Raw genomic sequence first — 27549 nt, 5'->3', positions numbered from 1 at the left:
CTGTAGGGGTACAAGGCGCATGCACCTGTACCCTCACCACTGGCATAGGGCACCCAGCTAGAGGGGCGACCGATGCATGCCAGGGCAGTGATTTGTGGGCATGGCACACAGGGATGTGTGCCATGTCAACTCTTTGCTTTGTTCTGCTTCAAGACACGCACCTGTGAAGGCAGTGTGTGAGTGTCGGGTACAAGGCCTCTAAGGGTGGCACAATAAGTGCTTCAGCCCTTAGAGGCCTTCTCTGGTCACAGTGCCCTGGGTACCTGTGGTACCATTTACCAGGGGCTGACGTGTGGCCAGAGAATGCCAACTGGGTTAGTTTTGGGTAAATAACACAGGCCCTGGGAACTTGATTAGCAGGGACCCAGGGCACATCAAGAAAAAGTGCATCAGTGGTCTGTCAAAAAGTGCGGGTTTACTACAACAGAAACCCGCTTTCCTACAAGGTTAATTATAGGTAGCAGCTGGGATGGTGAAGAGTTTTTAAGGTTCAGGATGAGGTGGTGTTTAGGGTAGAAAGTAGTGTTTAAGGGTCCGGGATGGGTGGAGTTCAGGGTGATGAGTTCTTGTGTGTCATGGATGGCTGGTATTTACGGGCAGTGAGGTTTTTTTAGAGTTCAAGGAAAGTTGGAGTTTGGGTGTGCCGGTATGGAATGGGGGCATAGGAAGAGGTTCTAAGGTTCATGAATAGGTTCGGATTGGGGTAATGAATGATTTTAGGGTTCAGGGATGGTTGATTTTTGGGATAGAAAGGTATTTTAGGCTTCAGGGAAGAGTGTTGTTTAGGTGTGGTGAGCGGTTTCAGGGGGCAGAGATTACTTGTGTTTAGGGGTTGTGAAAGGTCAGCGATGGATGCTGCTTACAGGTGGTGATGGCTCGGAGAACTAAAAGCAGACCAGAAGTGGAATTGGACACTGACTCCGGTTCCACTGGAAGATAATCTTCAACAAGCTGACATGAAACACAGAAATACCAACTCCTTGTCAGGCTAGAGAGGGGTAAAGTGCTGAGGTGGCAGTTAATGTCCTGGTGACTGAAAGGTCTGAGAGAGGAATGTTTTCTGACTTAAACAGTGATTCAATAAAAAAAGGGTAGATCAGATAAAAGGAGTAGATCAGATAAGATTTTTGCAGTTCTACTGGGATCCAATAAGGCCAAGAATAAAGTTCATAATGTTACAAAAAATGGGAAACAGTCTAAATTTGAAATGGCAAAAAAAAATAAATTTAGAAACGTTTTCAGAATGGCATACAGCAAGGATATCAAAATTACTTTTTTAAGGGTTTAGATTTGCCCTCACATTCCAAGTCCAACTAAGGTTGGTTTGAGAGTGATATCACTACAGAAGTAGCAGTGGCAGTCATTGAAAACCTTAGGTTTAATATAAGCCAAATAGCCTCCAACAGGCATTTTGCCTTGCTTAACGCCCAATCTGCTCAGCCCTGTATGCCATACTGGATAGACCCGGACTATCATGGCTTTGTTGTAAACCATCAGACTTTTGATAGTATGAGGAGAGTGACGGGTTTAATCGAAAAATTGCCAAGTAAGAAAATCCCGATAATCTTAGTGACACATGACACCAAAAACGTGTTTGATCAGGTCAACAGGGAAATCCTCCGAAAAGTTCTGGCTCCTGCTGAGATTGCTACCAACATTAACCACTACATCTGGACAAGTTATTCTAATCCTATATCTACAGTCTTGCTGAAGGGAGCCAGTTTGGAATGCCTCTTTCGGTCCAACTCTTTGCCCTGTGTGTTGAAACCCTTGCACTTAAACTAAGGCTCTGTAAGAAAATTTCAGGAGTGCCATTAAGCCACATTATCATAAATTGCATATGTTTGCAGGCTGCATCTTGCTGATACTCGAAGATCCTATATAGTCAATCCTGAGAATGCTGGACATACTAGAGATATTTGGGGAGATTTTGAACTTTACATTTAACCGTGATAGGTTTGAAATTCTTAACTTTAATCTACCAATCAAGAATACCTCGAACAGCTATGCCCCCTTCTTTAGGCTAAAGGAAGGATTAAATGCCTGGGGATTTATATCACACCCGCGGTTCATGGGCTATATAGAGCCGACTATACTACCTTATTGTCAGATATAAAGCAAGATCTGGGAAACTGGATTCCACTGTTTATCTCCTGGCTAGGCCGAGTCACTGCCTTGAATATGAACATTGTCCCAAGATTCTTGTATTTATTTCCGGCAGTCTCTGTTTTGATCCCAATGAACATTGTCCCAAGGTTGTTGTATTTATTTCTGGCACTCTCTGTTTTGATCCCATGATCGTCTTTCATTGACATCCATATCATGTATAATTAAATTGTGTGGATAGGGACCAAACTGAGGCTATCACGAATGCTTCTACCGACATAAAGCAACACAGTAGATCTGGGACTCTCAGAATTTGAGACATATTATTTAGCAGCACAACTGCTAGTGGCCGCACAGGTTTACTGAATAACACTGGCCCCATATATAGTGTGCCTTTGTAGGAAGATCTGTTTGGGAGTTGCCATTGTTATTATGCAAGAATATCTTGCCAAGCAATGTCGAGATATCAGAGGTTCTGTGCTTCATTTTCAAAGTATGGGATAAGATATCAACATCGTTATTACTTACTTTCCTTCAACATTCGTGCTCATCCACCACAACCCAAACTCTACACCATCTCTACAAGAGGATTGTTTTGATAAGTGGAAAAGATGAGATTTTGGAATCGTAAGATGTGGTCGATCTGGGGAAGGTTATGTCCTTTGTACATGAAAAAGGGATTATCCCTTGATGAAAATGGCTTCACTAGTTTTAGCACAGGCATTTGCCACTTTACCCTGACAACAGGACAGCAAGCACTGGGCTTTTAAGTGTTTTTGAGAAACTGCTTTAAATGTATAACACACTGAAGAGATCGAGTTCCAGTATTTACAAAGCTCTAAACCAAATTGGCCTTATTTGGTAAGGTAGGAATTGCCCATAAGAGATCTGTAGAAGTGCAATCGTGTTGGGCCCTCGAGCTGGAGATTATAGCAAGCACTGGCAAAGTGAATAGGCATCCATCTTTTCCCCTATTGGCTTTGCAAAAAAAATAAAAAGCATCCATTACGCAAATGTGCACTGCTGGCAGGCACATCTTCCCATGCATGCATCACTATGCAAGCGTGTGCATACAGAATGAAACGAGCATTGTTTTATTCATTCTTTTATTTACCATTCAAGATGGCAGAATCCACTTGGGGTGGTAAATAAAAAATAAATACATTTCAAGAAATAACTTTTTTTCTAAAGTGGAGGGTTCCGTCAGCAAACGGTAACACCACCTGTGGGAGAAATTGTCAAGGCGGGACCAGTTGGCAATAGAAAGTGGCTAGGGGAGAAACAGGAGATTGAGGAAGCAGGTTAAAAAAATAATCCGAAAAGTCAAGAAGGGCAATAGCATGTGCGAGCTGGGAGTACGGGGAGGTGAAAGCAACTCTGAGCATGTGGGGTGCGGAACAGAAGTGTATGGGGAAAGGCACATTAAAGATAGGCCAACAAAACACATGCATTCTAATAGAGTGCTTAAAGGAAAGGAAAAAAGTAGTTTCATGAATGTAAGCAGTGGAATGATGCAAGTGATCCGTTCAAAAGGATGGTAAAGAAACTAAGTTCCAGAGGAGGAACAAACACGAAAAGAGGAAGGAAAAGCCACTGAATAGGAAGCAGATGATGGTGACAAGAAAGCCAATCAATGGTAAGCAGTTTTTTGTATGGCCCACAAAAAGTCTTACTACGAGCTGTCTGAAGGTGAGATCTAAAATTAAACAATTTGTACGAAATCATACACATGATAATGTTGAATTTGTTTAGGACCCCAGGGAAATGACATTGGCCCTGGATGGGTAATTCTTAATACCTGAAGTGCAGGACATATTGTTTTGGGTAATTTACGACAAGTCTTTGTATTAATTTTATCCTCTGAACCATGTAGACCCAGCCCCCTACAGCACTCTCTTGGCTGCCAATTTACAGTGCCACCGTATGGTGTGGGAAAGGGGCTTGTCTGCTGTTCTGTTGCTAGATATTGGTGAGAGCTGTAAGTTCAGCTTCCTTCATGTAATTGTAATTGCATTTATCGCTTACTACCCCTTATGAGGCATTGAAGCGCTTTTTCGGCGAGTAGCCCGCTACTCCGGGACCCATAGAGGGTTAGTGTTGAATTAGTATAGTGAAACATGCAAGTACATTTTAAGTGGTGGATAGGTTAGTCAGTTAATTGGATTTGGAATGATAGCAGAAGGATAGAGGAGCCCTGGTTCCAATATAAAATATTTACACGTTAGCAAAATATAACCATTTGTAATGCTCCTTAATACGATGCGAATACACCGAGATGAAAGGAAGTAAGATTGGTAATAGTTTGCATTCAAATTAAAATGCACATAAAAAATATTTGCCTTCATTGAAACTGGTGATGATTGCAGACACTAAATTATTTTTTTAAGTTAAGAAACCCTAATACACGCCAATATTTTTAAACAAGCATTTGCAATGCAATAGGTCTTGCATTTACGAGAGTTTGGGCTGTTAGCATTGTAAATGACAATAGCTTAAATTCTCGCACATGCAGGACCTATTGCATTGCAAACATTTGTTGTTTCCAAGCGCCCCATGCCGCGCTTGCATGTTAATAGAGGTCACGCCCCTTTCTTTAGACGAGCTGTGTCTAAAGAAAGGGGTGCGGCCGCTAATAAAGTGAAAGTGTGGGGTATGGAGCGCCTTTACCAAAAGGCATTTGTGTGAAAAACTATTTATTTTGGTAAAAGCGCCCCAAACAGTGCTTTCATATTAATGGTGGCTGCACCCCTTTCTTTAGATGCATCTTGTCTAAAGAAAGGGGCATGGCCTCTATTAATGTGCAATCGCAGCATGGGGCACTTGGAAACAACAAAAAAAGTGAATAAAGAGTGAAAATAACATGGGGCCAGATTTGGCGCCACACATAAACCAGAGATGCGGCCGTCATTGTGGCATGCAGTGCCATGCCATAAACAAGCATTTACAATGCAATGGTTTCGCCTTTGGAAAAATTAGAGCTATTGGCATTGTAAATGACAAAATTTGTATTTATGTGTTGGTTTTGAAAACAGATAAATACATGGCATTGTCATTTACATTGCCATTAGCCTCTGCAGTCACTCTGCAGTCCCTAGCACTCCATAGTCACTCTGCACTCCCTAGTCACTCTCCACTCACTCTCCACTCCCTAGCACTCCCTAGCCCTCCCTAGTCACTCTGCACTCCCTAGTCACTCTGCACTCCCTAGTCACTCTGCACTCCCTAGTCACTCTGCACTCCCTAGTCACTCTGCACTCCCTAGCACTCCCTAGTCACTCTGCACTCCCTAGTCACTCTGCACTCCCTCGCACTCTGCACTCCCTAGCAGTCCCTAGTCACTCTGCACTCCCTAGTCACTCTGCACTCCCTTGCACTCTGCACTCCCTAGCAGTCCCTAGTCACTCTGCACTCCCTAGTCACTCTGCACTCCCTAGTCACTCTGCACTCCCTAGTCACTCTGCACTCCCTAGTCACTCTGCACTCCCTAGTCACTCTGCACTCCCTAGTCACTCTGCAGTCACTCTGCAGTCCCTAGCACTCCCTAGTCACTGCACTCCCTTGCACTCTGCACTCCCTAGCACTCCCTAGTCACTCTGCACTCCCTAGTCACTCTGCACTCCCTAGTCACTCTGCACTCCCTAGTCACTCTTCACTCCCGAGCACTCCCTAGTCACTCTCCACTCCCTAGCACTCCCTAGTCACTCTGCACTCCCTAGCACTCTGCACTCCCTAGCACTCCCTAGTCACTCTGCACTCCCTAGTCACTCTGCACTCCCTCGCACTCTGCACTCCCTCGCACTCTGCACTTCCTTGCACTCTGCACTCCCTAGCACTCCCTGGCAGTCCCTAGTCACTCTGCACTCCCTTGCACTCTGCACTCCCTACTACTCCCACGTCACTCTGCACTCCCTTGTACTCTGCACCCCCTAGCACTCCCTAGTCACTCTGCACTCCCTAGTCACTCTGCACTCCCTAGTCACTCCCTACTCACTCTGCACTCCCTACTCACTCTGCACTCCCTAGTCACTCTGCACTCCCTAGTCACTCTGCACTCCCTAGCATTCTGCAGTCCCTAGCACTCCCTAGTCACTGCACTCCCTTGCACTCTGCACTCCCTAGCACTCCCTAGTCACTCTGCACTCCCTAGTCACTCTGCACTCCCTAGCACTCTGCACTCACTAGCACTCCCTAGTCACTCTGCACTCCCTAGCATTCTGCAGTCACTCTGCAGTCCCTAGCACTCCCTAGTCACTGCACTCCCTTGCACTCTGCACTCCCTAGCACTCCCTAGTCACTCTGCACTCCCTAGTCACTCTGCACTCCCTAGTCACTCTGCACTCCCTAGTCACTCTGCACTCCCTAGTCACTCTGCACTCCCTAGTCACTTTCCACTCCCTAGCACTCCCCACTCCCTAGCACTCCCTAGTCACTCTCCACTCACTCTCCACTCCCTAGCACTCCCTAGCCCTCCCTAGTCACTCTGCACTCCCTAGTCACTCTGCACTCCCTAGTCACTCTGCACTCCCTAGTCACTCTGCACTCCCTAGTCACTCTGCACTCCCTAGCACTCCCTAGTCACTCTGCACTCCCTAGTCACTCTGCACTCCCTCGCACTCTGCACTCCCTAGCAGTCCCTAGTCACTCTGCACTCCCTAGTCACTCTGCACTCCCTTGCACTCTGCACTCCCTAGCAGTCCCTAGTCACTCTGCACTCCCTAGTCACTCTGCACTCCCTAGTCACTCTGCACTCCCTAGTCACTCTGCACTCCCTAGTCACTCTGCACTCCCTAGTCACTCTGCACTCCCTAGTCACTCTGCAGTCACTCTGCAGTCCCTAGCACTCCCTAGTCACTGCACTCCCTTGCACTCTGCACTCCCTAGCACTCCCTAGTCACTCTGCACTCCCTAGTCACTCTGCACTCCCTAGTCACTCTGCACTCCCTAGTCACTCTTCACTCCCGAGCACTCCCTAGTCACTCTCCACTCCCTAGCACTCCCTAGTCACTCTGCACTCCCTAGCACTCTGCACTCCCTAGCACTCCCTAGTCACTCTGCACTCCCTAGTCACTCTGCACTCCCTCGCACTCTGCACTCCCTCGCACTCTGCACTTCCTTGCACTCTGCACTCCCTAGCACTCCCTGGCAGTCCCTAGTCACTCTGCACTCCCTTGCACTCTGCACTCCCTACTACTCCCACGTCACTCTGCACTCCCTTGTACTCTGCACCCCCTAGCACTCCCTAGTCACTCTGCACTCCCTAGTCACTCTGCACTCCCTAGTCACTCCCTACTCACTCTGCACTCCCTACTCACTCTGCACTCCCTAGTCACTCTGCACTCCCTAGTCACTCTGCACTCCCTAGCATTCTGCAGTCCCTAGCACTCCCTAGTCACTGCACTCCCTTGCACTCTGCACTCCCTAGCACTCCCTAGTCACTCTGCACTCCCTAGTCACTCTGCACTCCCTAGCACTCTGCACTCACTAGCACTCCCTAGTCACTCTGCACTCCCTAGCATTCTGCAGTCACTCTGCAGTCCCTAGCACTCCCTAGTCACTGCACTCCCTTGCACTCTGCACTCCCTAGCACTCCCTAGTCACTCTGCACTCCCTAGTCACTCTGCACTCCCTAGTCACTCTGCACTCCCTAGTCACTCTGCACTCCCTAGTCACTCTGCACTCCCTAGTCACTTTCCACTCCCTAGCACTCCCCACTCCCTAGCACTCCCTAGTCACTCTCCACTCCCTAGCACTCCCTAGTCACTCTCCACTCCCTAGCACTCCCTAGTCACGCTGCACTCCCTAGCACTCCCTAGTCACTCTGCACTCCCTAGTCACTCTGCACTCCCTAGTCACTCTGCCCTCCCTAGTCACTCTGCACTCCCTAGTCACTCTGCACTCCCTAGCACTCCCTGGCACTCTGCACTCCCTAGCACTCCCTAGTCACTCTGCACTCCCTAGCACTCCCTAGTCACTCTGCACTCTCTAGCACTCCCTAGTCACTCTGCACTCTCTAGCACTCCCTAGTCACTCTGCACTCCCTAGCACTCTGCAGTCACTCTGCACTCCCTAGCACTCTGCAGTCACTCTGCACTCCCTAGCACTCTGCAGTCACTCTGCACTCCCTAGCACTCGGCAGTCACTCTGCACTCCCTAGCACTGCCTAGTCACTCTGCACTCCCTAGTCACTCTGCACTCCCTAGCTCTCCCTAGCACTCTGCAGTCCCTAGCATTCTGCAGTCACTCTGCACTCCCTAGCAGTCACTCTGCAGTCACTCTGCACTCCCTAGCACTCTGGAATCACTCTGCACTCCCTAGCACTCTGCAGTCACTCTCCACTCCCTAGTCACTCTGCACTCCCTAGTCACTCTGCACTCCCTAGCACTCCCAAGTCACTCTGCACTCCCTAGCACTCCCTAGTCACTCTGCACTCCCTAGCACACCCTAGTCACTCTGCACTCCCTAGTCACTCTGCACTCCCTAGCACTCCCTAGTCACACTGCACTCTCTAGCACTCCCTAGTCACTCTGCACTCCCTAGCACTCTGCAGTCACTCTGCACTCACTCTGCACTCATTCTGCACTCCCTAGCACTCTGCAGTCCCTCTGCACTCCCTAGCACTCTGCAGTCCCTCTGCACTCCCTAGCACTCTGCACTCCCTAGCACTCTGCAGTCACTCTGCACTCCCTAGTCACTCTGCACTCCCTAGCACTGCCTAGTCACTCTGCACTCCCTAGCACTCCCTAGTCACTCTGCACTCTGCACTCACTACTCTGCGGGTGACAGTGCTCGCCATGTCGGCCGCGTCAAAGGGGTGACAATGGTCGCCATGCAACCCATCTCACAGCGGCGGGTGACAGTGCTCGCCATGTCGGCTGTGTCAAAGAGGTGACAATGGTCGCCATGCCGGCCGTTGCACAGCTGGTGACAGTGGTCGCCATGCCGGCCGTTGCACAGCCGGTGACAGTGGTCGCCATGTTTGCCGTTGCACAGCTAGTGACAGTGGTTGCCAAGCCGGCTGTGTCACAGGGGTGACAATGGTCGCCATGACGGCTGTGTCACAGCTGATGACAGTGGTTTGAATGCCGGTTGTGTCGCGGCGGGTGGCAGTGCACCCCATGCCGGCCGTGTCACGGGGTAACAGTGGCCTGTGACAGTGGGCGCCATGCCTCCCGTGTCACAGCGGCAGGTGACAGTGCTCGCTATGTCGGCCGTGTCAAAGGGGTGACAGTGGTCGCCATGCTGGCCGTTGCACAGCTGGTGACAGTGGTCGCCATGCTGGCCGTTGCACAGCTGGTGACAGTGGTCGCTGTGCGGCTGTGTCACAGCGACGGGTGACAGTGCTCACCATGTCGGCCGTGTCACAGCTGGTGACAGTGGTCGCCATACTGTCCTTGTCACAGGGTTGACCGTGGCTGCCATGCTGGCCGTGTCACAGCGGTCGCCATGCCGACCGTTGCACAGCTGGTTTCAGTGGTTGCTATGCTAGCCATTGCACAGCGGGTGACCGTGGTCGCCATGCTGGCCGTTGCACAGCTGGTTTCAGTGGTTGCTATGCTAGCCATTGCACAGCGGGTGACCGTGGTCGCCGTGCTGGCCGTTGCACAGCGGGTGACAGTGGTCGCCATGCCGTCCGTGTCACAGGGGTGACAGTGGTCGCCATGATGACCGTGTCACAGCTGATGACAGTGGTCGCAATGCCGGCTGTGTCACGGGGTGACAGTGGTCCGTGACAGTGGGCGCCATGCCTCCCGTGTCACAGCTGGTGACAGTGGGCGCCATGCCTCCCGTGTCACAGCTGGTGACAGTGGGCGCCATGCCTCCCGTGTCACAGCTGGTGACAGAGGGCGCCATGCCAACCGTGTCACACCTTGCGTACCCCGTTCTTCTGTTTCTGGATGTTTACTGTTTTTGGCCGAGATTGTAAACAGATCCGACACTCTCTAAAGAAAGCTCTTTAGCGGATCAGCCTGTGGAATGAATTACCGCCAAAAAGCAGGTTTTGTGACATTAAAACAACAAAAAACGGAGCAGGATTTTCAAGGAATTCAGGCCCTAGACAAGGAGAAGAAGAGATAAGCTGTGCAAACAGGCAGGCATGTCTTGTAAGACGCAGGCCCCTTTAAAGTGCCCAAGACCAAACATGCTAGGGGTATTGTGAAGACATAAAGCACACAGGAAGGCCGGCTCCAGCCTGAGCCCGGCTGCCATTAGTCACCGCGGGGGCCAGTGCTCGGAGCTCGGGCCCCCCCTGACAATGGCTTCTGCAGCTGAGGTCAGCGCCCGGCCCCCTGTTTGTTCACCAGGGCAGGCCGAGCCGCAGGGAGGCTCATTTAACGCGTCCCCCCCCCAGGGTGGGACACAAAGGCCCGAGATTGGAGGGGAGGGGGTGTGTGCAGGGCGTGGGGGCGGTGTGGGGTGGGGGGGGCACTCACCTGGTTCTGCTGCTCTCTGACAATGTCCTGGGGTCACCGTCTCAAAAGACGGGGTGAGGGCGGCGGCCCTGCCTGGGTGGCATACTTAGTTCCCTTCTAGCGTTTGTTAACACAGTATGTTTTTCCCATGCACTATAAATAACTGATAATGTTTCTCTCCTTTTTAATGACACTCTGGTTGCAAAAGCTTAATAAATGGAAACCTGGGGCGAGAAACACGGCCCTTTTATCAGTTATTTATAGTGCCTGGAAAAAATACTGAGGTTGCAAGTGCTATAGTAACACAATTTATGTTTAGAATACTTAGTATACATTTTTTTTTATTACAATCTTTATTGTCTGTATTAGTTTTAATCCTGGCTCACGTCTATTGGCCTGACTGGGCAGAAGCATCCTAACACACGGTTTGTGAGGGGAAAGCTCAGGAGTGGATGGGCACGTGGGATCTTGGAGGGCGGGGGGGGAAGGGGGGCAAAGGATTCCGCTGGTAATCAAAGCCCTAGGGTTTCAATAGAAGCCGCTCCAGTCCAGTCCATACGGCGAGAGATGGAGGCCTGGGGAGGAGAGAGGGGCAGATTAACAAAGAGGCCAAACAGTGAATGTGCATAAGATTGACGGGCACACGGACAGCGGGAGGGGGGACGGGCACACGGACAGTGGGGGGGGGGGCGGGAACGGGCTCACGGACAGTGGGAGGGAGGCGGGAACGGACAGCGGGACATCGCGCAACCCACCCCTGCAAAGGACACTTCCGAAATGGCGAAAACAAAGCTTAAAAAAAAAAACACACCCACAGCTGCATGACGTGGGCACAAGCCTAAAATTCTCGGGAACGCCCACGAATCTGCTCCGGCATTGACGGACAGATCTCTGTTCCAATGGCTAGCCTCCATTTATGGAGCTAGCCAATGGAACAGAGGGGCGGGACTACACGCACATACTCTAGACAAAAGATTTCGCCTGCACGAAACGCTGCTTGCGCAGCTTTCGACAGGCGAAACCTAAAAAAGAAAGCATTAAAAGAGAGCTTGTGCAGTAGGCAGGTGAAAACAATTTAAACGAAATAGTGCTTAGAGCCAGTAATTAAAGCCTACTGAGTAACAACACATGCAAGAGGGCCAGCCTTTATGGGAGGTTACAAGATGAGACAAGGCCGTACTAAGGAGGGACCACTTAATCCTATTGTCCAATGAAGAGCCTTAGTTTACAAACGGGGTGTGCTGGCCGCACACTAGGGCTGCACCCATTCAGGACTGATACTCACCTGACCCCTTGAATGGACTGTGGTCCCCTAACAGGACTGTGTATGTGATGATAAGTTGAACGACAGGCTGCTGAACTTGCAGATTTCATCATCCTGGATTGGGGTTGTTTTGGATGGTTTTCCAGATCAAGAATTCCATAGTGGCATATTTCAAATATGGTTCAAGATCAGGAAGATGGATCAGAGATGTAAATAGCTAAATGTATACCAATGTATGAATTGTATACAAGCAATCAGCTTTTTCATTGCAACAGCCTTTTTTTCCTCCATGGTTTCTGAACTAGAGGGAAAGCCTGACCTGGGCCACCCAACTGGATGGTTTGGTAGGAGTGGTATCTATTTTTCTTGGGTCAAAGCACCTCCAATCATGGTAGGACTCCACAAACCCATTTGAATTGGTGTCTTTTTGGTCTTTTTGGTCTGGATACAGACGGCTATATCCATCTGTAAGAGTGACAAGAAACTGACTGGCTCACATCCTACCTAAGAGGATCACTCTGAGTATGCAAGAGTCCTCTTGAGGACCTTTCTCTTCACAAGACAAGGATCCTAACCAGAGAGCGAACAGTGCCGACTTTGCTTTTCTCCCAGACAGAATTTTGAATATGTGACAGAAGAGGTATCAATTACAATTCGTAATCCAGTGACTCAAGATAGCTAGATGAATACTCGGTCATTATTGACTCTCATTTTAACTGTTACTGCAGTTCTTCTGATGAATGTGCCTATCGTGTTATTAGGGTTTTAGGTTAATAACTGAAAACGGAAATTCACTGACTAAGATATTAATCAGGTTTACTGCTTAAATGTATTGTTTAAAATCACCTGTTAAGCAGACATAAATAAAAGATTGCTAGCCTAACCGGACACATTTTTATATGGGCTAATCGTGAATTTGTCAATAGTACAAACAAACAAGCTCAAACGTGTAGGTGGGGAGTGTGGAATGGGATACGATGGTGATAAACTAGTACATTCACAGGACACCGCTCGATCACAAACTCGGTAACAGTGCAGGTTGGAAATCCTGACAGGACATATCCCCAGTGTTAGATGGAGAACCCTATGATGAAGCACGCTGTCTGGATGATGGTTTTAGAGCCTTTTCCTTGGTGGAACTTTTGGTGCTTTATCAGTGACTCAACTTTGTCTGATCTGGGAGGTAGCTGTGCAAAGTGAAGGGTGTGGATATGAAAGGTTTTTCCTTGTGGTAATTTCTAATTCTGGTAACATTAACAGGCATAATATGGTAATGATATTCAATGCATACAGAGCACTAGGTGCCATCTGGTAATTCACTTTATCGCCTCCATGTGAAGAGGGGGTTTAATAGAAAGAAAGAAATCCAAGTATAAACATAGCTAGACCCACAGTTTGCAAATCATTATGTTAACTAAATGACAAATGCATGAAGTTATTACACAGTATTTTTTTTTATCGAATTGGGATTCATCCACTCCAAAGAAAAAGCATCAGACACACTTGAAACGTGTTTTGTCTGTCCCCAGCCTTTTGTATGCTAAAAGGTCCTATTCGGGACTTCAACTTGATTAAGCAGAAGTAAAGATTATTCTAATCCTAAATTGTAGATGGTCTGGGTTAAAGCAGCTGAATGCATTGCTTTTCTTATTTTATACATATGCTGAAATTGAGACTGTGTGCATCAGTCTTTGTTGCTCCCTATTTTCAGGTCTCTGCTGCAGGCAGCGTTAACGTTTTTTTGGTAAGACATATTGTTTCCTGTACATACTCGTATACTTGCACAAGATTCGATGGCATTGTCATCCATCTGTCTGCAAGGCATTGGCTAACTTCACTGTGAGTAACATCATTCTGCTCGTTCAGAAGGAGGACAACCGCAAAGTAATTCCCTTAATTTCCAAGGACTATTATGGTTAATATTTACTTGTGCCTTATTACGTCTGTTGCAAGTTGAAGTAATAGTTTTTCTTTTTTTCTCTTTTAGCTTTTTGAGACCAAAAACTACTTTAGCTTTAAGCCAATTTTTGTTGTTACATTGGATATGACCCAACGTCTCCCTTACGAAGAAGTTTCAAAGTCACGAAAAAAGAAAAAAGTCTGACAGCCAATGTCATACCTATGCAAATTGCCAATACTTGTTTTGATATGCATTTAGCACACCATGGGAGTGCAAGTGTTTGCCTTCTCTCTTTCCTCCTTGTTTCAGTCCCTCTGCCTTCACATTCTTTTTAGTCCTCAATTCTCACCTCAAATCTCGCTCTTCTGTGTGTGTGTGTTTTTAACTAGCGCTACCCAGTTGCCTTATTTCTTTATTTGCAGTCTAGTGGAGTTTTACTGTTCATTTACAATTCTCGTAGGAACTTCTGCCCTGTTTAATTAGCAAATAAAAAAATGTCCAAATGCAATGCTATGCATGTGTCAGAAGTTACAAGTGGTAGCCATCATGGAAAGGGTTCTCTTTTTTTCCAATTTATGTTACAAAATTGTCGTTGTTCGCGCATGTCATGATGCTTGCCTACGTATACAATTGGCAGTAAAACAGCCTTAGCAAAGCCAATAACTAGCCCTTACAGAAAGACATTTTGGCTTTGCCAATGCTTATTTGTGTAGAGATCAATAAAAAGTGGGGACTTAAAGCACTGCTCCATGCTGATTTATCATGTATATTTACCTCTTAACGTTCTTAAGCAATGCATAGTGCCTCCTCATTCTGTGATATATGAATGCTCTGCCCCCTGATGGACTCTAACGTGTATTCTCTCTCCCTTGCAGGCCAAATTCAACATATAAAGGGTGTCTTGCCCATTGAAATAAATCCTGTTTCCAGGAGGCCCAGACTGCCACAATTGGGGATCAGGAGAGCTGGCTCCGATGAGCAAGGCACCGCCAGCCCACGGCGCCCCTGAACAGAACGGGCTGGGTGTCCTTCACGGGCCCCCTGGCCTGGTCCAACAGGCTCCTCAGCTGGTGCCTGCCAGTCCTGGCGGGATGGGGGGTGGTGGTTGCAGCAGCAGTAGCAGTGGAGGGGGCAGTGGAGGTGGAAAGGCCCAGGCACCAAGCAAGCAATGCAAGAAAGGTGCTCGGATGGATCGGGCCAGCGACGAGTATCGCCAGCGGCGTGAGCGCAACAACATGGCTGTGAAGAAAAGCCGCTTAAAGAGCAAGCAGAAGGCCCAGGACACCCTGCAGCGGGTCACCCAGCTCAAAGAGGAGAACGAGCGTCTTGAAGCCAAGATAAAGCTGTTGACCAAGGAGCTGAGTGTCCTAAAGGACCTCTTTTTGGAGCATGCCCACAACTTAGCCGACAATGTGCCACCTGCAGGAGTGGAGGAGACCCCACCACCTAACCCAGAGAATGCTGCCCAATAGCTAATGTTCTCCACCACGGGACATTTTAGGCAGATTTGGCCCCCTTGGACATTCTTCACTCCCAGCAAAGTACCATCTAGAAACATGGGCCTGCAAAAATCTTTTGAAGGATGCATACCACTGTGGATTACTTTACTCCATGGAGCATGTATGGACAGAGGTATCTTCCAAAGAAGATCTCATAAAACTCCAGGTAGCACCGCAGTTCCTCAGAGTAGCAATATACATCAGCTGTAACAACGCATCCCCAAAGGAGCCTACCACACCGCATACCAACTGAAAAGTCACCAAATCACTCTATCAGAAGCCAATACGTAGCACTTGTCCACTACACAGCAACACCAATTTAACTTTCAAAAACCTCATCGTAGCACTGCAGTGCCTCATGACCCCAGTGTTGTCTCTATAACAATGCATCTCCGAAGGAGTCAGCTTCACAATACCACCAATTTAACATTTTCTCAGAAGCCTCCACAAAGAACCATGATTTCTCAGGGTCCAGCCTGGAGCTATGAACTGCAGACCCATTCCCGGCATAGCAACGCTTCAAATCTGCCAGCATGCCAACACTTCTCTTCAGAAGTTGTTATAATTAATCCTATTCAACTTTCTCACTAGTGCAACTATCCAAAATCTCCACATAAAAGCAAAAAAGACAGTCTCCTTACCGTAAGAAGGCGTGTAACAATGAATTTCCAAAGGAGTCCACTGCAGAACAATACCTATTGAACTTTCATCTGAGTGAATCTCGATTAGGAACTTCCTTGAAGTACAGTGTATAGTACGTTAAAAATCTTCTACAATTCTAACGTAAATTTCCATAAAGAGGCTTTTGTTTCCTCCTCATCTGTCCAGTGCGGGCTGGACAATTTTGTGAGATGCCAGCAGAGACATTTTCTGCCCATGGGTGATTAGGAGGGGGGGCGTCTCGGAAGTGGAAGAAATACGGCGTTTGTGGGACTTTTTAAAAGTTGCTTTATTTTTTTAACGTTGATTTTATTTTCTAAATAACAGTGACACACTGAGAATTTGATTCACAAAGGAAAGAAAAATAAAACATAAAAAGAATGTGGTTGTGCTGTGGATGAAATTGCATTATGTGCGTGTAGCCTTTGATTGCGATCAGTAAAGTGGGACAACCTTGAATAATTTACGATTATGTTGCATGTTTTCCTTGGGGTTACTTTGATGTCTTGTGAGTACATGGTGTGCTTTAGCATGCTTGATTTGAATTTATATTTAAACTAGAACTGTGTTGTGCATTTAGGGATTGACTTGCTAATTTTTTATTAGATGCTTTGGGGCTGCATTGTGGCGCATGTTTTCAATCTATTTTGTAGAAGGGCCATTATGTAAACCTATGTCAAATGCATCCATATAACCTAACCAATTCCCAACATTTGTAGTCTCTAAGAAGTACTGGAATCTGGACATTGTCTACAGTTCTGAGATTCTCGCTGACCGCAGTGAGAGCAGTCTGCGATTGTACTTAGTTAGGCTTCCTAAAGCTTAGGTGCGAGTCCTATTGCTAAGCAGCAGGAAAGGGTTGTGCAAACTTGGGTATTTCATTTTGAAACATGTTGGATGCTTCGACAGTATCATTATAAGCACGGCCGTTTGTTTGGTTCTGTTGGATCTTAATCTTTGGCCATTGCTCCGTTTCAGGTGGCTGTTTTATGGAGTAATTCCCAATTATGTTGCCTTGATACCATTAATTCTACGTGTATGCAGGTGTGGCTGTACGTGCATAGATGTACCACTGTGAGGTGGTAAATGTTTTGCCAGCTAGATGGGTAGGAGCAGTGTTGTGCAAGTTAATGTGTTCTGTTGGAGGTTGAGTTAATGTTTAGCAGTTCTGGAGGCCACGTGACAACCTTATTAGAGCATATCTGAGATGCTGGGTGCATGTGAAATGTTGCTTTCCAAGTATAGAGCTGGGCTAACCTGCTGGGCTATTACCGTACTGAGAGAATATAGGGCTCAGCCTGCCTGTCGATCAGACTTGTTACCGTACAAGTTTAAGTCCAGCTTCCAGCTTCCAGCTTCCCACTCCTCACTCTTTCCCTCTTGGGTGTGTTACCATACAGAAATAGTGAATACAGGAGCCAGTCAGTATGTCCTCTGAGGCTCAACACCATAAATATAGCGGTGTGTTATCAGCATTTGTATAGGACCTCCAGCCATTAATATGGCACTGAAGCACTTTTTTAGGCCTTGCTAAGCCAACGCGCATGCGTTGGTCTGCGAGAGTTTAGATGGGGCTTTCAAAAGTGCTCCCAAAGGCTGCAGGCGGAAGAGGTACAGTGCTCACCATTTGCCACCCCCTCCCTTATATGCAAAACCGGGATCACAGGCAGCTTAGTCAATGGACCTCACCTTATTTCACTACATTTTGCTCCAGTTATACTAACTGTTCTCACAGGGAGCGTGGCTCTCCTGCAGTGCCCACTAGTACCTTCTACAATTTATATAAGAAGGTCATCCAAATACACTGCTTTGTGTCAATGCACGTCATAACTAATGCCTCCTTTCACTATAAGCGTCACGTATGGCTTAAAAAGGTCTCCTGGGGCGCTTCACTTCAGTAACTGTTTATAAGTAATCAGTTCCCTCAGAGCTCTGCCAACGCACCTCGGTTGATAACCTCAAAATGTTACCATATTGGGATTGCTATGCTCCGCCAATGCACCTCACTCATAGCTCCTGCTGTTCATATGCTAGGATCGCACACTGGTCATAGGAAAAAATTCACGTTAGTTCTTACACTAGTCTCTACACTGTCTGGGACTTTCATTCTGGCTCCGGAAAATCTATACTGCACCCTTTCTAAGGATGAACATTTATGCACACTCCACCTCACTGCTGATCATGAATGCAGATCACACTTTACATGAATACAGTTGAGTGGATACATCAGTGAAGAATTCCTTCTGCAAACTTGGGAACCAACCAAACGACACCCAGGTTAGAATGTACTCAGATGATGTGTCCAGGCCCTGCTCCCTTGAAAAGTAAGTTGAAGGATATGTTCACTACCTTAATGTTCTTTCCCAAACCCACCTCTGCGCGTCAAGACCGGCAATTTGTGGGCCTACCGCGTGTAATGAAAGGAACCATATCTACAAAAATGCCTGTTAAGTTTCAGTATGTATTTATCTATCTATCGCCCTCACTCTATCTATCTATCGGCCTCACTCTGTCGCCCTCACTCTGTCGCGTCTATCGCACCACCACAGCATCACTCAGCACCACCACAGCATCACTCAGCACCACCACAGCATCACTCAGCACCACCACAGCACCACCACAGCATCACTCAGCACCACCACAGCATCACTCAGGGGCACCACAACCTCACTATGCGCTACCACAGCATCACTCGGGGGCACCACAGCATCACTATGCGCTACCACAGCATCACTCGGGGGCACCACAGCATCACTCAGGGGCACCACAGCATCACTATGCGCTACCACAGCATCACTATGCGCTACCACATCATCACTGAACGCCACAGCATCACTCGTCGCCACCACAATATCACTCGTCGCCACCACAATATCACTCGTCGCCACCACAATATCACTCGTCGCCACCACAATATCACTGGTCGCCACCACAATATCACTGGTCGCCACCACAATATCACTGGTCGCCACCACAATATCACTGGTCGCCACCACAATATCACTGGTCGCCACCACAATATCACTGGTCGCCACCACAATATCACTGGTCGCCACCACAATATCACTGGTCGCCACCACAATATCAGTGGTCGCCACCACAATATCACTCGGCGCCACCACATCAATCTGTGTAACCATTCAACAACAACTGGTTCAAATATGTTCTCTCAATGTTTCAAGCTTTATTACAAATGTCACAAAAAGATGTAAATATTTCACTTCTATTCTTGGATTTTCGTCACAATAAAATACACTGAACATAATATTCATAAAAGTTATTTACAAAAGTTTAAGCTATTGCCATTATAAATTACAATAACTTTTATTTAAGTATTAATTTAAAAAGAAAAAAGCAATTGTTATTTGTAATATCAATACATCTAAGTTACGTAAATACAACACATATTGCATTACAGATGCTATAGGTGTCACATTTGCGAAAGTTAAAACTATTGGCATTGTAAATGACAAAGCTATTAATTTCGCTATTTTCAAAACCAACACAAATAAAAAATGTGTCAATAGCTCAAACTTTCCTAATGCGAGACCTATTGCATTGCAAATGCTTGTTTTAAACTGCATTCCATTTGCCTATGGGTTAGCGAGAGCGGACAGAAATTGAGCGTTTGACGTGAAAAGTAGTATGTCCCTTTGTCCCTCTACCTGAGCAATATATTTACCTATGAAGAGGGAGGTGATTGGTGTTTGAACAGGAGATAAAATATGCCCTCATCTTCATTTGCCTAGTTCTGACCTCTTGAAGGGGTAAGGTGTCCAGGTTCATGGAGGAGTGCGCCTCAGGATGCTTAAAGCCTTGCACTAGCAGTCACCAAACAGGGGGCCAAGCCATGCCTTCCCTGGACCGGATCAGTTGACTGGGGGTGAGTGTTTGTATTGTCAACGCTCCGTCCATCACCACCTTTGGTTTTTCTTGGTTCGCCCTAATTTGGCAGGGTATGCTCCGACGTGAGTCTCTTGCTCACTTTGCCACTGGAGTCAAGCAAGCCCGGCTAAAGACGGCTGTAATGCCAGAAACCGGTCCTGGGAAGCTTGATTCCGGTCCAGGGAAGACATGGCTTGGCAGTTCGGGCTGGACTGTTCCCATGAGGCACAGGGTCACACTGATTTGCATATGGCCATGTCTGAACTGGGGTTGCGGAGTGAGCTAAAGAACGGTGATGGATTAAACCCAGATCAGTTGACTGGGGGTGAGTGTTTGTATTGTCAACGCTCTGTCCATCACCACCTTTGTTTTTTCTTGGTTCGCTCCGTCCATCACCACCTTTGGTTTTTGTTGGTTCGCCCTAAGTTGGCAGGGTATGCTCAGACGTGAGTCCCTTGCTCACTTTGCCACTGGAGTCAAGCAAGCCCGGCTGAAGACGGCTGTAATGCCAGAAACCGGTCCTGGGAAGCTTGAATCCGGTCCAGGGAAGACATGGCTTGGCAGTTCGGGCTGGACTGTTCCCACGAGGAACAGGGTCAGACTGATTTGCATATGGCCGTGTCTGAACTGGGGTGGCGGAGTGAGCTAAAGAACGGTGATGGATTAAACCCAGATCAGTTGACTCGGGGTGAGTGTTTGTATTGTCAACGCTCCGTCCATCACCAACTTTGGTTTTTTTTGTACAGTGTTGATTGCCTGGGATAGGACAGAAATATAAGCCTTCTTGAGGGAAAGTGAAGATGAGCATTTTCAAATGTGCAAGTGACTAAGCAGCTATGATCAGTGGTTCCCAAACTGTGCGCCGCGGTTCCCTGGTGCGCCATTATGAGGAGCCAGGGGCGCCGCGCACGATTTGGGAAAGATTGCGTCCGGCCAGGCCTGAATGCTACACGAAGTTTATTCCAGCCGCAGAGCAACATACGGCGCAACATATGGGGGAGTTCAAAATGCCACCTGCAGAATCCGGGAACATTGTTTGGCCCGAGAGCACACTGCTGCATTACGTGCGTACATACTTTAAAAGATGTACCCTCTGCATTACTTTCATACGCGGCTCTGACCGTGGCGTTGAGCCTTATTGCTGCCCACCGTGTTCTGCCGTGCCTCGTGGGACCCTCTTCAGAAGTTACTAAAATATCCGGTAAGTAAGACTAGGGCTGGGAGCTGGTTTGTTTAACTGACATGGGAGGGATTCATGTGTGAGAACACTATTAAGCTCCCGTTTTTAAAATACTTCCTTGGAGCTCCAATTCCTGAAAATGTCGTTTCTGTTTTTTCAGGCTTGCATTTAATTTTGTATGGAAAGTGCTTAATTTGTAAAAAAAAAGAAATAAAAGTAAGTGAGAAGACTGGCTGGCTGCATGTGTCCTTGGAGCTGCTCCCCTCGGGTCAAGGCGCATGAGGTGGTTGGGACATATTTGGTGTGACCCTGACCTGACCCTGATTGACTCGCGAACCCTATAATCATGAATAGAAAAGACTAACCGACAGGGTGTTAACGATCAGAAAAGGGGTTTAGAGCCGTCCTTGGCAGGGGCATGGTAACTTTCACACAGCGCAGAGAGATTTTAACTGGTTGCGATTCTTGAGGATAGAAACTGCGGCATAAGGATGACTCGTGCGTGCTTATTCCAGTCAGTGCGTGTTCCCGCCGTTTCGTTTTCCAGCGTAAATTCCCTATCTAGAATGTTAAAGCCCCGGCATAAAACCAAAGGCCCTAATTATGATTTATTTTTTAACGAGCTCCGTGGAGCCCACCTTTTTAGGTCTCGCGCCTGCGACGCATATGGCGAAGCCATATGCATCGCGCAGGCGCGATACTATAGCTGTGGAGTCTGCTTCCCAGGAGACAGAGACTGGCGCGCGCACGCTCTGGAAAGCGATCGGAGCCGGCCGCGCGCGCGCGTTCCCAATCTCCTGTCTCTCTGGTTCTCACTCCTGCTGGACGTCCCACAAACCCTCCCTCGCTCCCGCCGCTTTCCCTCCCTGCGCGATGCTCTTTTAACAGCCTGTGCTGCGAGAGACCGGCACACGCAGGCTGCTCTCCGGAGCTCCGAACCCTCCCTCGCTCCCGCCGCTTCCCCTGCGCGATGCTCTTTTAACAGCCTGTGCTGCGAGAGACCGGCACACGCAGGCTGCTCTCCGGAGCTCCGAACCCTCCCTCGCTCCCGCCGCTTCCCCTGCGCGATGCTCTTTTAACAGCCTGTGCTGCGAGAGACCGGCACACGCAGGCTGCTCTCCGGAGCTCCGCAGCTCCTGCCTCCGCCCCTGGTCCTGCCCTGCCCCGCAGCCCATGGATCACCCACCGCATGCAGAGGTGGCTGGCGGGCCCGTGCCGGAGTCACCACAGCCGGAGAGCAGGGGCTCTGGAGAGGTCCACGCCAACCACCGGGCCGAGCTGAGCGCTGGACAACTCCTCATGTGGATCGACACGGCCGCCTGCCTGACCGGTGAGAACTGCGCCCGCGGGGGGCGCTGCGCGCACTGTCCGCGGTGCTACCTGCTGCTGACCTACTCTCAAATGATATCCTGAGCCTCTGACCGGCATTTCTGACAATGCGCTGATACACCCCATACTAGCACTCAGTGATACATTTAATTATACAATGCCCGTTGGTATGCCACTTGTTTCTCACTGGTATAGTTATGGTTAGGTCAAACAGCCAAAATTAGATAAAGGAATTATGGCACCGTTTGACCAATCTGCATGAAACTTTCAATCGACTTTTGTTTTTTGGGAGCATCTTTTGTGCAGATACTGCAAGTAGGGGAAAACAAGCATTTGCAATGCAATAGGTCTTGCATTTGCGAGAGTTTGAGCTGTTAGCATTGTAAATGACAATGCCTTATATTTACGTGTTGGTTTTTAAAACATAAATAAAAGGCATTGCCATTTACAATGCCAATAGCTTAAACTCTCGCAAATGCGAGACCTATTGCATTGCAAATGCTTGTTAGTATTCTGCCATAATGTAAATGCTGGTGATACTGCTATTATAAATGGATGCCATGCCGATCTTCTGCCCACCCTTAGTTTTTTTTTACTAACTAGAATAGAAGTAGATTTTACACGCTCTTGTCAGTATTTATGTATCCAGGACTAGGCCTCTCTCTGTCATACCTTTTCTCTGAACTTTCTAACGAAGCACACCGATCGCTATTAGTAAAGTTAAACTACTGGACTCACAGCACTAACTTCAAATACACCACAGAAAATTACTGTGAGTTGGAAGGCTTAGAAACCCTTTCCTCCTCTTTGCTTTGTGGTTCAATATGCTGCCCAATTGAAAGCAAAGTCACTAACTGTCACAACCGCAGAACAAGAGGAAGGACTCCGCATTGAAGAAATTGTTCTTCAGCCAACAAACAAATAATATAAACAAGCATTGGGGGGAAACACAAGGTAGGCATCCTGGCCTACAGAGTAGAAGAGACTGGACTGAGCTAGACAATCACAATCAGCCCTGGCAGAAATGTTCAAACGAGCCCCACAGTGTTGAAGGCAGCAGGTAGAATGGTGTTATGAGACCAGACTAGGTCATGATAGTCCATCCTCCTCTCAAAGCGGCCACCTCACCTGCAGCCCATGTGGCAAACGCGAAGGTGGCACAACCTGGCACAGATAAATTATGCTTCTTCTGGGAACAGATCCTTCTAAATGCTTTTTTCCTGAAGGGCTTCATTTGTCCTCCCGTCACAGCCACACCTCCCCATGCTTTCGCACGCATGCGCACACACACACACACACACACACGAGCATACATGCACGCACGCACACCAGAGACACACACTAATTTTGTCTGCACACACACTGTGTAAACGTTGCGCCCACCACGAACTTGAACAATGCCATAAGAGTCGGAGGGGGTGCTCGTCCGTGTTTCCGCCAGGTTTCTGGGTACGGACTTAAACGGAATTAATCGGCGCGCACCGGAAGCTGCGGTGCGTAATCATTTATTCAACGAACATAAGCTGTATTGTACGCCCTGTAAATGGAAAGCACAGATTTCACACAACATGGGGCGATATGGGACAGAGGAGCATGCTTGGTCAACAGGAACGACCGGCGACGTCACTTCTATCAACGGACCACACAAAGGTCCTGCTTAGTTATTCAAACACCGTCGGTGTGCATGCAGCGCACGCATACCATTCACAAGGGGGTGGGGGTGTAAAATGACCGACTGCTTTAGTGGTTACCTGGGCACGGCGGTTAGCGAGGTCCCTTGAGGTGCATTCTGAGTTGCGCTCTATGTTGAGCGTTCACAGCAGGTTTCGTTTTCCCACGTAAGCGGCATTCCTGAGAGGCCCCCGTCGGAATCTCTATCTGATTTGGGAAGCCCTGCGGTGACTGGCATTTCCCGAACCCGATTGAGCAAGCGGCTCTATACTCATTGTATGGGAAAAATACCAAAACAAAGGAAGGACTATGAGTTTCATACGACATAACCTTGTCTTACGGAAAAAATACAGGGATAAGTAAGTATATGAAAACAAAGGAGGGACTAGCGAGTTTGTAATAAGGGCTCACAGGTTTATGGTATTTTTTTTAGACATTTCCGTCGGCGTTTAACTGTCTATATTCTCTGTCCATCTTATTGCTTGTTCTCAAAATGTATTTAGTGTTTTGAGAAGGAATGGAGTCGTAACATTTTATACATATTTAGTGTTTTGAGAAGGAATGGAGTTGTAACATTTTATATTTCCTTATTTATTTAAGTGATAAACATGCATGAGGCCTGCCACATGTTAGCAAATTAAGCAACCAAATTCGTGCTGCCCGTCACCATCTACACCCGTTTACAACCATGCATCTTGTACATTCATACATTTTTTTTCTTTACACATCACTCGGGGACACCACCATATCACTCGGGGACACCACCATATCACTCGGGGACACCACCATATCACTCGGGGACACCACCACATCACTCGGGGACACCACCACATCCCTCAGGGATACCACCACATCACTCAGGGGCACCACTCCGGGGCACCACCACATCACTCGGGGACACCACCACATCACTCGGGGACACCACCACATCACTCGGGGACACCACCACATCACTTGGGGACACCACCACATCACTCGGGGACACCACCACATCACTCGGGAACACCACCACATCACTCGGGGACACCACCACATCACTCGGGGACACCACCACATCACTCGGGGACACCACCACATCACTCGGGGACACCACCACATCACTCGGGGACACCACCACATCACTCTGGGACACCACCACATCACTCTGGGACACCACCACATCACTCTGGGACACCACCACATCACTCTGGGACACCACCACATCACTCAGGGACACCACCACTCATCACTCGGGGACACCACCACTCATCACTCGGGGACACCACCACTCATCACTCGGGGACACCACCACTCATCACTCGGGGACACCACCACATCACTCGGGGGCACCACCACATCACTCTGGGACACCACCACATCACTCTGGGACACCACCACATCACTCTGGGACACCACCACATCACTCTGGGACACCACCACATCACTCTGGGACACCACCACATCACTCAGGGACACCACCACATCACTCAGGGACACCACCACATCACTCGGGGACACCACCACTCATCACTCGGGGACACCGCCACTCATCACTCGGGGACACCACCACATCACTCAGGGGCACCACCACATCACTCAGGGGCACCACTCAGGGGCACCACCACATCACTCGGGGACACCAACACATCAAGTCAAGGAGGCTTTATTCGAGTATTTCTCATAAAAGCACAATACATACAAAAATGTTAAAACAGTATTAAATGGTTGCCTCTTAACAGATAAAAGCAAGTACTATCCATAAAAAGCATAAATATACATATATATACATAGGATATAAAATACGAACTGCGTCAGGTAGCTTCAATAAACCCTCCCAATGTAAACAGTTACTTGTCTAACAATTTAACCCTAATAGACCAGGCCCACCCCATAAATTTCGCTACTGCTATGACGAGTGGCAAGCAAGAACTAGTACAAATAATTCTCAGGGCTACAATGCTACTGTTAGTACCTAAGTTTTTGCATGCAGGTTTTAACCAGATTTGCCTAGGAACGGCATAGGCTTGACAGGCGAATAAAAAGTGACCAGTGCTCTCCCTTGCAATTACACAAGCAGGCAGATAGTATTTGATGAACCCAGCCACCTGCCAGTTAGGGACCTCAACGGAAGAGCACCCATCCTCAATTGACATAAAAGCTTCCTGTCCCATGGTTATCTGGTCCCAATAAAGTTCATGATCAGGAGAGATTTTAGATTCCAGATAACATCCTGTCATAGTTCTAGAGTCAGTATTTCTTCAAGCCCGCACAGCCACATAGTCCCAATACAACTCCTTTACAGTAATTTTACTAGGGAAAAGTGCGCCTGGCGGGTTATCACAGAGGGTTTGAAGACCCAGCATACATAACAAGGATCTAAGGTCTTTTAGCCATTTGATCTTATGGAAAACATCCTCCTTGATTAACGCCAAAAAACCCTCAGCATAATGCTTAAATTCTGGAGTAATCCAGAGTCGTCTCCAATACAATATCGGGCGAAGGATTGCCAAATCAACCACTCCCTTTCTGCCCAGCTCATATCTAAGGGGGATGAGGGGGGTACTTTTGGGAAGGCCAGTAATTGTCCTGAAGAACTTATTTTCGGACCTCTGTAATGAATCGAGCTTCCCAAAACCCCACAACTCAGCCCCGTAAAGTGCTGAGCCCAAAGCTTTTGCCTCGTAAACCTGTAAGGATTGCATGATTGGTTTAGTTTTTGATTTTTTATGTTCAGCCCCTAAGGCTCCAGCTAATTGTCTATGCCTTAATGTCGCTAGATCAATATGCTGGGACCATTTAAGATCGTTGGTTATATAAATACCAAGGTAGATAAAAGCTTTGACTACCTCTAGGGGGTGCTGGTTCATAGTCAGCCTAGAGTGGAAATTACGGTGAGGGTTAAAAACCATTAACTTGGTTTTGGCTATGTTGACTTCAAGGCCATGCTCCCCACAAAATTCCTCAAAGATGTTGAGGGCACACTGCAGGCCACTCGGAGTCTTTGATAGGATAAGAGTGTCATCGGCGAACATTAATATTGGGACCTTAATGTCCGCCAACGAGGGGGCGTCTAAATTAGCCGACAGCATTCTTACTACTACTCCATTAATGAACAAGGAAAAGAGCAGGGGGGCCATTACACACCCCTGCCGAACTCCCCGCTCAACCGGGAAGTCCGCAGTGACCTCCCCTTGACTGCCCCACTGTATCCTGGCAAAATTCGCCTCATGCAGCCTCATAACCAGGGTCAGCAAGTCCTCCGGTAGACCCAGCTTCCACAACACTGACCACAGCTTAGACCTGGGAACCAGGTCGAAGGCAGCCCGCAAATCCACAAAAGCGGCATACAGGCTGCCACCTCCCAGCACCACAGTTCGCCACCGTAGCAGAGTAAAGCGGAACACCTGGTCCACCGTACTAGTGGCCTTCCGGAACCCCGCCTGGTAAGGGGATAATGCATTGTTTTCATCCACCCAGGCCATAAGCCTGTTCACCACCATCCTCCCCACCACCTTTTGGATGGTAGCTATCAAGCTTATGGGTCTATAATTACCCGGCAAACCCCGATCACCTTTCTTGTGTACCGGGATAATGATTGCACCCTTCCAGGATAACGGAACATTTGCACCCTGGGCAACAGCATTAGTCAAAAGTAAGATATATTT

The 27549-nt window shown here is 48.0% G+C and overlaps 1 protein-coding gene across 1 annotated transcript in view; it reads left to right on the top strand.

Annotated features, from left to right (window-relative positions):
• CEBPG (CCAAT enhancer binding protein gamma) overlaps positions 1-16221 on the top strand; it is a 36671-nt gene extending 20450 nt beyond the window's left edge. Inside the window, exon 2 of the mRNA XM_078640567.1 lies at positions 14557-16221. Coding sequence (XP_078496693.1) covers positions 14656-15153 — 498 coding nt within the window. The 5' untranslated portion in view covers positions 14557-14655 and the 3' untranslated portion in view covers positions 15154-16221. The remainder of the gene's footprint in view (positions 1-14556) is intronic.
• The last annotated feature ends 11328 nt before the right edge of the window (positions 16222-27549 follow it).

This window comes from Lissotriton helveticus, chromosome 1_1 (genome assembly GCF_964261635.1).
Source record: "Lissotriton helveticus chromosome 1_1, aLisHel1.1, whole genome shotgun sequence".
Lineage (NCBI taxonomy): Eukaryota > Metazoa > Chordata > Amphibia > Caudata > Salamandridae > Lissotriton > Lissotriton helveticus.
The sequence above is the reverse complement of the archived record's forward strand: the minus strand, read 5'-3'. Positions and strand labels throughout refer to the sequence as shown.